At 37.6% G+C, this 15,176-nt stretch overlaps 1 protein-coding gene across 1 annotated transcript in view; it reads right to left on the bottom strand.

Moving 5' to 3' along the window:
- The window catches only part of LOC131957167 (vinculin), a 45,466-nt gene that overhangs the window by 16,647 nt on the left and 13,643 nt on the right, over positions 1-15,176 (bottom strand). The window contains exons 2-15 of the mRNA XM_059321897.1: positions 14,398-14,505; positions 13,674-13,845; positions 12,542-12,687; positions 11,521-11,689; positions 9,940-10,091; positions 9,400-9,472; positions 8,266-8,414; positions 4,523-4,715; positions 4,162-4,307; positions 3,927-4,019; positions 3,236-3,305; positions 2,436-2,587; positions 1,769-1,946; positions 826-1,023 (exon numbers count right to left, since the gene is read on the bottom strand). Coding sequence (XP_059177880.1) covers positions 826-1,023; positions 1,769-1,946; positions 2,436-2,587; positions 3,236-3,305; positions 3,927-4,019; positions 4,162-4,307; positions 4,523-4,715; positions 8,266-8,414; positions 9,400-9,472; positions 9,940-10,091; positions 11,521-11,689; positions 12,542-12,687; positions 13,674-13,845; positions 14,398-14,505 — 1,999 coding nt within the window. The remainder of the gene's footprint in view (positions 1-825; positions 1,024-1,768; positions 1,947-2,435; positions 2,588-3,235; positions 3,306-3,926; positions 4,020-4,161; positions 4,308-4,522; positions 4,716-8,265; positions 8,415-9,399; positions 9,473-9,939; positions 10,092-11,520; positions 11,690-12,541; positions 12,688-13,673; positions 13,846-14,397; positions 14,506-15,176) is intronic.

Below are 15,176 nucleotides of genomic sequence, written 5' to 3'. Positions count from 1 at the left end.
AATTATTTTAAACAAATTTATAATATAAAATTATTTACATTTTTATCAAGCTAGGTTTTTAAATTTGATTAGATTACAAATTAGAAATTAGTTGTTACATTACATTAAAATCTCAAAGACATGGTTATCTCCCCCACTTGATGCTAAAATCTCTGAGGCTTGGTTACCTCCCCCACTTACTTGATACTAAAATCTCAAAGACTTGGTTACCTCCCCCACCTACTTGATGCTAGAATCTCTGAGGCCTGGTTGACCCTATCAACAAAAGCTACCCACCCCCCACTTACTTGAGGCTAGAATCTCCAAGGCCTGGTTGACCCTATCAACAAAAGCTACCCCCCCCCTCCCCCACTTACTTGATGCTAGAATCTCTGAGGCCTGGTTGACCCTATCAACAAAAGCTACCCCCCCCCCCCCCACTTACTTGAGGCTAGAATCTCCAAGGCCTGGTTGACCCTATCAACAAAAGCTACCCCCCCCCCCCCACTTACTTGATGCTAGAATCTCTGAGGCCTGGTTGACCCTATCAACAAAAGCTACCCCCCCTCCACTTACTTGATGCTAGAATCTCTGAGGCCTGGTTGACCCTATCAACAAAGCTACCCCCCCCCCCCCCAATTACTTGATGCTAGAATCTCTGAGGCCTGGTTGACCCTATCAACAAAGCTACCCCCCCCCCCTCCCCCAACTACTTGATGCTAGAATCTCCGAGGCCTGGTTGACCCTATCAACAAAAGCTACCCCCCCCCCCCACTTACTTGATGCTAGAATCTCCGAGGCCTGGTTGACCCTATCAACAAAAGTTACCCCCCCCCCCCCACTTACTTGATGCTAGAATCTCCGAGGCCTGGTTGACCCTATCAACAAAAGCAGGATCTTCACTGTTCTGGGCCTCCATGTCAGCCACCTGCAGCACGCGGTCAGCACGTCTGGCAATGTTGGAGGCGTGGGTGGCGATCTTTGGTGAGTCCCTTGTCCTGATGCCCTCCTCTATCCTCTCTGTGTCACGAAGGATCCCTTCCTCTGTGAAGATACACAATTTTAAGCACATGATATATTAGAGACAAAAGTCTGAGACTAAATGGTCCATCCTCTGTGAAAAAAGTAAAATTTTAAGCACTGGAAAATAAAATAGGTGATTGAATGTCCAATGAAGCTAAAATGTGTCTATTGCTAAGTAAATAAATAAGCACTTAAAGACTAAATAGTCCACTCAGCAAAAAAAAAAAAAAAAAAAAAAAATCATAAATAAATTATAATTTCATCTATTTCAAAGAAAATTTAAAAAAAAACCTATGAAAATAAATGTCTCATGAAGCTGGAGAAAAAAAAAACAATCTAATCTGTTTGTAGGTCTGTGACTAATGGAAGGAATACGCCACCAACACAGAGCCCAGTTGCTATTTTCCTTAACCGAGTCAGGAACCCACCCAAATAGACTCACAGACAGCATAACAATAACTTAAATAATGTACAAGGCAGTTCAAGTTTGTGCAAGGTAATAATTCAAAATCTGTCAAATTAGCTTTAGGTGAGTAGAATTTATAAACACTATTTTATAGTTGCTGAAAAATAATTAACTTATACTATTTTATGTATTATGATCCCTTATATTATAAGTTTAGTTTATCCTGTTTATGTATAAAGTTGTGTGCATTATGCCCATCTGATGTTGGTATTTGAAAAATATAACTTCTTTTCATCAAACATAAAAGAAACTAAAACAACTAATTAAAAAACACACTGGAGTAAAAATTAGCAAACAAACCTTCAGCACGAATGAGTGCAGCAGAGTCAACAGCCTCGTCAACAAGGCCTCGCAGCCTGTCCATGTTGTCTGACCACTGCTTCTTCAACAGGTCAAAGTGTTCCACGGCTGCTTGGTTGTTGGGGTTGGAGAACAGAACGCGGGCCGCGTTGATGACTTGTGGGGTCAAGTCTTTGATCTGTTAAGTTCAAGCAATGAGAGGTTGTCAAAAAAAAAAAAAATTGGCAAGTGGTCTTATAATTAGTTAAAATCAATCAAGGTACCTAGTATTAAAAAAAATTTAATAAGAAAAAAATTGAAATAAATAATTATTGTGTATGCTACTCATTTACAAGATGATTTTTCTTGGTTTTTTGGTTTTTGGAAATATTTTCAAATAAAATAAGGGGTTATAGCGGCTGACTTAAATGGATAGTGACAGATCCTGGATAATAAAATAGAAGACACTGTTTTATCTGCTGACCACAAACAGTGACCTGAACTGTGTGCTTTTTTTTCACTTCTTAACTGGAAGGGGAATGTGTTGTCTAGTTTATTGGGATTCAGAATGAGACTGTACATGTTTATTTTGTATATCTGTGGTGTGTGTAATGGTTTTTATCAAACATTTTAAAAAATAGACATCCTATTCATGGTAAACATCACATGGCTTATTCCATAAGATTACCTGGTTAGAGTTTTTGAAAATGGCCTCCACTGTTTGTTTATTCCTGCAGCCTCCTGCAGTAGCCACAGAGTTGGCTGTGTCTGCCAGTCTGTTGGCGTGGTCCAGGAACTGACGCACTTTACCTTCAAAGTTGTCCTCACGCCCAGGGGTTCCTTATAACAAGTATTTTCATATTAATTTAACCATCTAGGTCTAATTCAATTATTTCATATTAATTTTACTATCTAGGCCTAATGCAATTATTTCATATTAATTTTACTATCTAGGTCTAATTCAATTATTTCATATTAATTTAACCATCTAGGCCCAATTCAATTATTTCATATTAATTTAACTATCTAGGCCTGATGCAATTATTTCATATTAATTTAACTATCTAGGCCTAATGCAATTATTTCATATCTTATTAACTATCTAGACCAAATTCAATTATAATCAACCACTTTCAATACCATATAAAATTAAAATAATAGGTGTTACATTGTATTGGTAAATGTAAAGTAAAATACTTTATATGACAGATACTTTTTATGACCAATGGTTCATGTGGAGTTGATCTGTTCCTTTAACTTTGGCACAAAAAAAAGATTGTATGTCAACACTAAGCATAGCCTTTTTTTAGTTTTCTCACATTAGGGTCAGGTACCCATCAGAGCTAAGCAGGTTCAAAAACTAAATTTAAGACTTTAGGTAAGCAATCAAGTGCACTAGCAGTTTTAAACTCCCATTAATTAACACTAAATTAACCTTGATTTATCCTCTATTGTTTTAACTGTTAAGAAGAAAAAAAACAATCATACCTAGAGGAACAGCAGCCGCCTCACTGAGTTGCTTTAATGGTGTGGTTGTATCAATGAAATCCTCTGCAACCTGAACAAGTTATACAATTATTTATTTTTGTTTTATAAACTGTACAATTTTTAAACGGTCTTGAAAAATTAAACCAGTTGTGAATTTATTTAAGTTTTATACTTTAAATCTATTATTACATTAGTTTTTCTATTATAAAAAATTAACCTCAGCAACCCAACTTTACATATGCTGAGGAACAGAAACAGGTGAACTCTATTTCACCTGCCCCATAGACCAGTGGCGTAGCGAGGTCGGGTGTAAACTGGTGCGGCACTTAATGGTGTCACCCCCCTGAGACATAGCAACCCTTCCCAGGGAAAAACTTTCATACTTTTGATTTGCACCCCCCCCCTCAAACTTTCGATTTGCACCCTCCCCCGTCAAGTTTTTCTCTATATATGTTGCTATTCTTTTGCCTTGGTGTCACCCCCCTAAATGGTGTTACCTGGTGCGGTCCGCGCCCCTTGCCCCCACCCCCCCTCGCTACGCCTCTGCCATAGACCATCAGGTTTGGAAGGGGAACTTTACTTTTACCCAACTTAGCAAATTGTAACCATTTCTCTAAAACAGTTTTCATTCAGGAATGATAAAAGAATGAATAATTCACTTATCTGTACCTACATGAAAAACACAACTCACCTGGCTAACCAGAGCATCCTGGATTTTGACTTTGAGTGAGGCCAACTTCTCAGATAAGTTGCGAGCTATAGCTCGAGCTTGTGGACCATTACCCTAGTTAGACATTACAGTTCCAGTTATACAATTTGTTAAGTAATACTGTATATTGTTTATTATATAGTCTTTTGTTGCATTATTGTGATTTTACACATGGAAATAAGATGTAAAAAACACAGTCAGCATTGTTTGCTCTTACTTGGCCTCTCTTGCATAGATCTGACAGCTGATTGGTCAGAATCTCAGCCTCGTCACACAGCCTCAGCAGCTCCTGCCTCTGCGGGCCAGTGCAGCAGTTGGCTACTTTACGACCCTCGTTAACAACCATACGGGTAGCAGCTTCACCTGGATAAATAAATATTTTTATAATTAATGTCAAATTGGAAAAAATATTTTAAAAAAGAAAAATTATACAAAATGTCTATTCCGTGAATCTGTTAATCTAATAAAAATGTTACCAGCCTAGCCCCATTTCTAACAATGTTTAGTCCACACCATGACAGCCATTTGTCCAAGTCCACCAAACTCCATATCTAACAATCCATTAAGACCACACCCACCTAGCCCCTTGTCATCAAAGCCTGGATTAGCCAGCCACTGCCTGGCCTGCTCCACTTTACCATCCACTGTGGGTGCGGGTTTACGGATACCACTGCGCTCCGTGTTCATGATGCCTTGTGCTGTCTGGTGCTGTAGCTCTCGCAGCTTGTCTTGGATGCCACGGGCCAGCGCCATGGCCTGGGGGCTGCTGCCCTAAAACATGAAAAATGTAAACAGTGTAAAGATTGTACAGCTATACTGGCCTCGCCTGGAATTTGTAGGGACAAAGAGGCAGGCCAAGAAACAGGACTGAGAGTGACATGAGAATGTTGGGTTATTACTGAAGACAGTTCGGTTATCACTAAAGACAGTTGGGTTATCACTAAAAACAGTTGGGTTATCACTGAAGACAGTTGGGTTATCACTGAAGACAGTTGGGTTATCACTGAAGACATTTGGGTTATCACTGAAGACATTTGGGTTATCACTGAAGACAGTTGGGTTATCACTGAAGACAGTTGGGTTATCACTGAAGACATTTGGGTTATCGCTGAAGACAGTTGGGTTATCACTGAAGACATTTGGGTTATCACTGAAGACAGTTGGGTTATCACTGAAGACAGTTGGGTTATCACTGAAGACAGTTGGGTTATCACTGAAGACATTTGAGTTATCACTGAAGACAGTTGGGTTATCACTAGGTTATCACTGAAGACATTTGGGTTATCACTGAAGACAGTTGGGTTATCACTGAAGACATTTGGGTTATCGCTGAAGACATTTGGGTTATCACTGAAGACAGTTGGGTTATCACTGAAGACAGTTGGGTTATCACTGAAGACAGTTGGGTTATCACTGAAGACAGTTGGGTTATCACTGAAGACAGTTGGGTTATCACTGAAGACATTTGGGTTATCGCTGAAGACATTTGGGTTATCACTGAAGACATTTGGGTTATCACTGAAGACAGTTGGGTTATCACTAAAGACAGTTGGGTTATCACTGAAGACAGTTGGGTTATCACTGAAGACATTTGGGTTATCACTGAAGACATTTGGGTTATCACTAAAGATAGTTGGGTTATCACTGAAGACAGTTGGGTTATCACTGAAGACAGTTGGGTTATCACTGAAGACAGTTGGGTTATCACTGAAGACAGTTGGGTTATCACTGAAGACAGTTGGGTTATCACTGAAGACATTTGGGTTATCACTGAAGACAGTTGGGTTATCACTGAAGACATTTGGGTTATCACTGAAGACAGTTGGGTTATCACTGAAGACAGTTGGGTTATCACTGAAGACAGTTGGGTTATCACTGGAGACAGTTGGGTTATCACTGAAGACAGTTGGGTTATCACTGAAGACGGGTTATAACTGAAGACATTTGGGTTATCACTAAAGACAGTTGGGTTATCACTGAAGACAGTTGGGTTATCACTAAAGACAGTTGGGTTATCACTGAAGACAGTTGGGTTATCACTGAAGACAGTTGGGTTATCACTGAAGACATTTGGGTTATCACTGAAGACAGTTGGGTTATCACTGAAGACAGTTGGGTTATCACTGAAGACATTTGGGTTATCGCTGAAGACAGTTGGGTTATCACTGAAGACATTTGGGTTATCACTGAAGACAGTTGGGTTATCACTGAAGACAGTTGGGTTATCACTGAAGACAGTTGGGTTATCACTGAAGACATTTGAGTTATCACTGAAGACAGTTGGGTTATCACTGGGTTATCACTGAAGACATTTGGGTTATCACTGAAGACAGTTGGGTTATCACTGAAGACATTTGGGTTATCGCTGAAGACATTTGGGTTATCACTGAAGACAGTTGGGTTATCACTGAAGACAGTTGGGTTATCACTGAAGACAGTTGGGTTATCACTGAAGACAGTTGGGTTATCACTGAAGACAGTTGGGTTATCACTGAAGACAGTTGGGTTATCACTGAAGACAGTTGGGTTATCACTGAAGACAGTTGGGTTATCACTGAAGACATTTGGGTTATCACTGAAGACAGTTGGGTTATCACTGAAGACAGTTGGGTTATCACTGAAGACAGTTGGGTTATCACTGAAGACATTTGAGTTATCACTGAAGACAGTTGGGTTATCACTGAAGACAGTTGGGTTATCACTGAAGACGGGTTATTACTGAAGACATTTGGGTTATCACTGAAGACAGTTGGGTTATCACTGAAGACAGCTGGGTTATCATTGAAGACAGTTGGGTTATCACTGAAGACAGTTGGGTTATCAATATCACTGAAGACATTTGGGTTATCACTGAAGACAGTTGGGTTATCACTGAAGACATTTAGGTTATCACTGAAGACAGTTATGTTATCAAATAGGACAGTTGGGTTATCACTGAAGACAGTTGGGTTATCACTGAAGACGGGTTATAACTGAAGACATTTGGGTTATCACTAAAGACAGTTGGGTTATCACTGAAGACAGTTGGGTTATCACTGAAGACAGTTGGGTTATCACTGAAGACAGTTGGGTTAACACTGAAGACAGTTGGGTTATCACTGAAGACGGGTTATTACTGAAGACATTTGGGTTATCACTGAAGACAGTTGGGTTATCACTGAAGACAGCTGGGTTATCATTGAAGACAGTTGGGTTATCACTGAAGACAGTTGGGTTATCACTGAAGACATTTGGGTTATCACTGAAGACATTTAGGTTATCACTGAAGACAGTTATGTTATCAAATAGGACAGTTGGGTTATCACTGAAGACAGTTGGGTTATCACTGAAGACAGTTGGGTTATCACTGAAGACAGTTGGGTTATCACTGAAGACATTTGGGTTATCACTGAAGACATTTGGGTTATCACTGAAGACAGTTGGGTTATCACTGAAGACGGGTTATAACTGAAGACATTTGGGTTATCACTAAAGACAGTTGGGTTATCACTGAAGACATTTGGGTTATCACTGAAGACAGTTGGGTTATCACTGAAGACAGTTGGGTTATCACTGAAGACAGCTGGGTTATCATTGAAGACAGTTGGGTTATCACTGAAAACAGTTGGGTTATCACTGAAGACATTTAGGTTATCACTGAAGACAGTTGGGTTATCACTGAAGACAGTTGGGTTATCACTGAAGACAGTTGGGTTATCACTGAAGACAGTTGGGTTATCACTGAAGACAGTTGGGTTATCACTGAAGACATTTGGGTTATCACTGAAGACAGTTGGGTTATCACTGAAGACATTTGGGTTATAACTGAAGACAGTTGGGTTATCACTGAAGACATTTGGGTTATCACTGAAGACAGTTGGGTTATCACTGAAGACAGTTGGGTTATCACTGAAGACAGTTGGGTTATCACTGAAGACAGTTGGGTTATTACTAGAGACATTTGTTTTAGCCATTGTGGTAATGAACAATGATAAATAAAAGCCAAAACACTAAATATTTAGTGCCTAAACATGATAATTATTTTTTAAATGTAAAAACCAATTCATTTATTCACTAATTCACCAATAATTTTAGTTCTGACTATCTTTTTTCCCCATTGATTTGTGGAATGGCAAATTATATAAAATGCTGTTTCATTAACTAAATCATAATCAGCAAAATTCAAAGATGCAGATTTTGTTAACTAAATTTTAACACTCAAATAAATAATAACCAGGCTTGTTTAATTATTTTTATTTTGTTATAATTGTTAATGAAAGGTGTCAGGAATAGGCATATGAATGTAAAGAAAATTTTTAAATCTTCCACAGTATTGCCATACCTTTCCTTGTTGTCTTAACTCAGACAATGCATTGACCATACTCTCCACATCACTGGCACTTCTCAAAATGGCGTCTCTATCCGCCGGATTACTACATCTTTCTGCGACTTTTCTAGAATCGTCAATGATTTGTCTAAGAGCTTTATCTCCTATAACCAAAAAGGAAAAAGGTTTAAGGAATACTGTATAGTATGGGGAAAGCTGGCCATTTTTCAATATGTGAACCTTGAACATTTTTGCTTGCAAAGAAGATTTGAAAATCTGGCCTTTTTTAACCAACATAAACTAGAATATATTGGGCTGACTAACATTGAACTAAAATATTAAGTTTAACCAAATATAAGCATTTAAAAATTAAAATTCTTATACAAAAAGCTGTAGGCATATTTTTTTGGAAATAGTTTAAAATACACAATTTTCAAATGCAAATAAACAGACTGGATACCTGTTGTTGTCTAGTGATACTTCAAAAAATATTATAAAAATCTTTAAAATGAAGTATAGACTTCTTGTTCTTCTTTTTCATTCTTAATAGTGATTATGGTGGAGGATTCAGACAACAAGTCCAACTTCGTGAACAAACCGGACTGTGGTCTCCAGTTTGTCAGGTGCCCCATATAATTTTTCCCTGAGTGGGGTGGGCTGGGGCCAGTGTCTGACTCGTGCCTGGCTATACAAAGTACATTCCTGGAGTACGTGCTCCGTGTTTTCCGGGGCCTTGCCACAAGGGCACATTTCGCTACACCCAACCTTCAGTTTTCTGTGCATGTGTTGATTTAGTCTGTTGTGGCCTGTTCTGAGTCGAAAGATTATGTATTGTTGTTTTCGTGTCAGATTATAATAGCCGTCATCTTTATTGTAGTGAGGGTGTGTGTCAGACCACATTTGCGTTTGTTTGTTTTTTATTATTCTTTTTATTTCTTTTGGGTGTAGCGAAATTTCCGGTTGTGGTTTCTTTCCCCCAATTTTTGCCAGCTGGTCTGCAATCTCGTTTTCCTGGATCTGGCAGTGGCCCGGGATCCACTGCAGCACAATTCTGCTGCAGGTATTAATTAGCCTCTCTAGTGCTGTCATAAGTGTTTGAATAAGTATAGACTAAATACAAAAGTAGAATGAAAGAAAAATCCCACTCACCTAAGCTACCTACTAAAGCTGCTGGATCAAGTAGCCAATCATTAGCTGACTTCATCTTGCCTTCAATAGCATTCTAGGATTTAAAATAGATACAGCTTTAAAAAATAGAAACATACAGCTTTCTAAAATATCACAATATAAATCTTAAATATAATCAAAACCAATAATTTAAATGCACATTAATTATATAAATTTTATTCCCAGAAATGTTAATTCATAGTGAGTTGCAATTCTGGATTCAATTTAATCTATCTGGGATGGTTATATTTTAATATTTCAAGCTTTGGTAATGAGGTCCTAATTATTTTTTTTAAATCTTTGTCAAAACTAAACTACATTACATAATACTTGTAACAATACCATAGCACTATGTTCTAATACTGTTTTTCTGGTTTTGATTTTTCTTTTTTTTTCAACATGCATTAGTGGGTTAGATTTTTTACAATGTAAAACATGACCAATGGAACTATAGCCATACAGTAAACACTACTTATTATCTACTGGCTTAATAAAGTGGAAATTTTGTTGCCTGTGTATTACCTGGGCTTTCTTCATGACAGTTAGATCATCTGCGTCCCACTCGTCTTCATCGTATGTGGTCAGCTGCAGGACACGGATAATTTCATGAATTTCATCAGACATCTTGCGCACGGTGTAGTCCCGATTGTTCTGTGCCTCTTTCACACCCTGACCTGCAAGAAAGAAAAGTGATCTTATTTTATAGAGAGCTCCACCAAATGAAAATGTAAACTACTGATGAGCAGAGTAATAAAAAATTCATAAAAAAACGTTTTAATAACAAGCTTTTATGTAATGATGCACTAAAAAGTAGAAAATAAATTATAGACTACTATTTAAATAACTATAAAGAAAAGCATCCAATTAAGTCAAATTTAGTTTCAGATTGCATTGTCTTCATGTCTTGACCCACGTGCCAACTGTGAATCGTGTCGGTCAAGTAGAACTGTCCGAATTTTCACTCCTGCGTTTCCGTCAAGACAGACTTACGACAGACAGAGGAAGTGAGTTAAATAAAAGCTTGTAAAAACACTGCAAACTGCTTTATGATAAAAAGTATTACAGGATAAAACATAATGCTGACTATTTCGGCATGAAAATAATTGTTTAAACTTATTCAAAGCATCTTTTATTCCAATTTTTACTTTCTCGTATGTACAAAGTATAAAGAAAGTCTTGTCAACGTGCAAAAAAAAAAAAAAAAAAAAAATCAGTGACGTTTTGCATCTCACTGATACGGAAAATCATAATTTTGCCATCTAGTCCGTATGTCTGTGTGTCTTTCTGTGTGTGTGTGTGTCCGTGTGTAAACACGATAACTTGAGTACCGTTACAGCTAGGTTGATAAAAATTCATATATAAGTATTTTATCAAAATCATAGATCCGTATCAACTTTTGAGCGATTTCTGATAACCGGAAGTGGTACTTTTCCTACTTTGAATTTTTCAAAAGCCTATAACTTGAGTACTATTTCAGATAGATAAATGAAATTTCACATGTAAGTAAAAGATCTAATTCTCTACCTTCTGTTAAATTTTGAGTAATTTCCGTTGACTGGAAGTAGTAATTTACGCTACTTCCGATTTCTCAAAAAACTAATGTAAATTTTTAAAGTACTAATAATATTGCGCACTATTATGCACTTTTTTATTTGGCGTTCACTTGGTGTGCAATTAATTTGTCCACTAGATTTTATTCTATTTTTAAAAATTTAAGTATTTAAAATGGATTAAAAATCATGTCTATAGCCCGAGTTCCCATCCCCTGTTATTTTATATAAGAATATTCAAGAAAGTTTAGGGGAGATCACTCCGGGTTTATTTTTTATGAAATTCAAATATATTTATTTATTCATTTCATATTTTTAAGGATAATCATGTAAAAAGTTTTTTTTTAAATTTTACTTCTCATGTTCACATTAATTATATTGTAGGTTGTCAATGCACCAAATCTTTTTTACTTGTACTCCACATAGGTTTAAACTGCAATCAAGCAATCAATTCAATTAAAAGTGTAGCTAAGTATAATTTTATCCCAGGTACGCTTATCATAACTGCTAAAAGAATTACATGACAGCAAACAGTTGTATGGCTATAACTCACCTGACTGGCTGGCGGTGATAAAAATTTTAATGCCGCTGATGAGGACAGGTGTCAGCTGTTTCACCTGCTCCAGGGACCTTATCAACATGTCCCTGTGGACCTGGTGGGTCAGTTCTTTTTCTCTGTTGTCCACCTCCTTGGTCATCTTGGTTAAAACAGGACTCAGATTCTGTGAGGAATAATTTTAAGAGTTAACAGACTGGAAAATAGACACGGGAAAGGGTTTAGATTTACTAACAATAAAATCTTTTATGTATAAGAAATCCCATCGGTACTCATGGCCTAGAACAGGGGTCTCCAAACTACGGCCCGCGGGCCGGATGCGGCCTGCGAAGTCCTCTCATCCAAGGAAAAATCGTTTGTTGGTGATGGCTGAGGAACTTTGCCCAAAAAATCAAAGACATGGCTGGAAGAAACTGGCCCCCGAACTGATATTTGATAGTTAATGCTGCCCTCGGACTGAAAAGTTTGGAGACCCCTGGCCTAGAACAACATTCAGAAGCCTTTTTAGCGTCATATTTCAAGTTTGTTTTTTAAATTATTGATATCCCAGGTATATATATATATATATATATATATATATATATATATATATATATATATATATATATATATATTTAATTCTCTATGTGGGGACCATGCGAGACACCACCAAGTAAGGGCTTAGCCATTCCTACCCCGCTCTCTCTAGGCATATCGCTACCACCCCCACCCCACCAGTCTGGTGAGCTTTAGTTCACGACAAATGTTGTTTACAATAGTAGAGCTGGCTATTAGGGGCAGAAAATTTAGTATTTAAACGATTTGAAACAAAGGGGAGGTAACAATTTCTGCTTAATCTTTTTATTGTCGTCTGTAAACGGCTACTTTCACTGTGGGGGGGGGGGGGTAGTGTCGAATTCACAAATTATGAATTGCTGATAAGCAGAAAAATAAAACAACTAGATAGCGGCTAGATGATACATCGCGGGTCAGCTCATATATTATATTGTATTTTTTCAACACCCCGTTGTTGACTGACCTTGACAAAAGTGACCAGGTCCTCCATCCTGTCCACCACCTCAGTGATCGCCAGGTACTCCAGCACACTTTTACAGACTCGGATGATTTTCCTGACTTCTGATTCGTCAAAGGCCAGCAGCAGGGATGATGTCCCTTGAAGAATACCTGGGGGGAAAAAAGAAAATACAAATGTTGCCTTACATTTTTATAACAGTGAAACATTGTTGGATCGTATCTTGGGAGTGTGTTTTGAGATTGCATCAAAAAAAGACAGTAGCTGTGCGCATGCGTGAGAGGAAGGGAAAGGAAGGCAAGAACATGGTGTAAGTTGGCTGAACACGCTGTCTATGTGAAGACAAAATAAATGTATATAGAACGTGAAAGAAGGCTTGTCTTGTGATTTCGTATGTGATAGATAAAGGTAGGAGAAAGGCCTGTGGCAAGTTTATATCGTGAACCCAGTCACACAAAAAGGCTGTGACAATTTTGCTACTAAGACACAACTTCTGAGGTAACTAACCCTATCTGTTTTATTACTATAAGACACAATCAACTATTAGGGAGAACTATTATTTTTAAATGTAATGATCAACACAATGTAGTAGAGTCAGCCAGTTTACATCAACACTAAAGTAGTTTTGTGGTAAGATTAGGTTTGTAAAAATATAGATGGCAGTTTTATAGAAATGAAGTTCTCAGTCATTTCTACAACAAGAGCAAGGGTCAGGCTGCTTCATAAAAATTAGACATCAAACATTTTTCATGCTCTTAAAATCAGTCAAAGACTTTAAATTTTTATATGCCTGTATGTAACTTTTGAGTTGTATTTTAACGACACTGTGTATGTAGGTTTAGGTTTGTGATTGACTAAACACAACACCTTAGCTAAGAAATAGCAGGACTGTAAGTTTGAGCTAGAATGTGGGTGCTCATTTTGATAGCTGTCATTATAGCTGAGCCTATATGATTTCACTGACGTCTACACCCTAATGGTGCTCTTCAAGTACTGCTAAGTTATACATTAGCTGTTCCTTCCACTTGAGAGGCCAATTTTTCAGACTTTTCAGACTAGTTCTAATGATACACTAGTGCGACTGACAAGCTAATGTAAGTCATTAAATAATTTTTTTCATACTGAAAAGAAAATTTACCTCTAGATCCTTCAATCAGCTTTTTCCTGGCTGGGCCGGAGTAAGGATCAGACCTCAGGAGCTCTGAAGCATCCAGCAGGTACAGAGAGGACTCCTCCACACGCTTGAGGGCAGGAGGCATGTCCTGCTTGAGGATCTGGTCTTCACTGCTGTTGATGGTGTCATAGCCGACCTAGAGCAGAACATGTAGCAGAACATGTAGCAGAACATGTAGCAGAACATGTAACGGAACATGTAGCAGAACATGTAGCAGAACATATAGCAGAACATGTAGCAGAACATGTAGCAGAACATATAGCAGAACATGTAGCAGAACATGTAGCAGAACATGTAGCAGAACATGTGGCAGAACATGTAGCAGAACATGTAGCATAACATGTAGCATAACATGTAGCAGAACATGTAGCAGAACATGTAATGGAACATGTAGCAGAACATGTAGCAGAACATGTAGCAGAATCATTAAGACAGTACATGTTTGATCTAGTCAAGATGAACAAGATTGTATTTCAAGTTTTGAACTGCCTTAATTTCTTTATTAACGAAAAAAAAAATTAAATGTAAGAATGATACAAAAATATTGAAAATTAATTCAATTGAAAAATATAAACAGCATTTTAAAGACTCATGGTTAAATACTAGGTTTAAATAAAGATGCCCCCCCCCCCTCCAACACACACTAACTGTGTGCTTTTCTGGATAAAGAATACAGATAGCCACTGACCCTGACTAAGTTATCCACAGCCAGCTTGACCACCCTGACAGGCTGAGCCAGGTCAGGCATAGCATTTCCATCCTCAGCTTCTTCATGGAGAATCACAAGTCTGGAAACCTGGAGAGAGCGCAAGACAAAAAAATGTAAATACTGGCACTTATAAATGGCAAGTTTATTGAGGTATTTATGCAGTCTCTAATCTTTCTTATATGGAGTGATGTGGTCTGGTGGTAGTGCTAGCCCAATGCTCGAGTTCGGATGCTGGTTTGAGACTGTAGGATGTCCCACACAGCTCTGATGGGTATCTTATATATATTAGGGAAAGTAAAGAAGACTGGTCATAGATCTATCTACAATATCCCTTTACATGATGAAGTAACAGAAGCAGATGGACTCGACATCATTTGCTCTATTGAACAACAGGTCAAATGGTAACTTTATTTAAAACTTTTTACCACAAAATCAGAGAATGAATATATTAACCACCTGTTGCTTCTAAGGATATTTTAATGAGCTTGTGCACCATTAAATTGTGGCATCCTGACTGCTTCATGCAGCCAAAAAAAATTAGCAGTGGGCTTTGCCAAAAAATTGGCCTACAGAATGCTACATATTTTTTTTTCCTTTTGTTCATAAAAAACAAAAAAAAACCCAACATTTTCTATTTTAATTTAATTTAACATTTAGGCATGACTAGTTTAAACTAAATTCCTATTGGAAATTCCTATTCCTAATAAATAAAAACTATTTTTATTATCTCAAATTCAAATTTATTCAAACAACGGTTA

This window comes from Physella acuta, unplaced genomic scaffold, assembly GCF_028476545.2.
Source record: "Physella acuta isolate Inbredline_101_S28 unplaced genomic scaffold, ASM2847654v3 ptg001216l, whole genome shotgun sequence".
NCBI lineage: Eukaryota > Metazoa > Mollusca > Gastropoda > Physidae > Physella > Physella acuta.
This window is presented reverse-complemented; position numbering and strand designations above follow the sequence as displayed.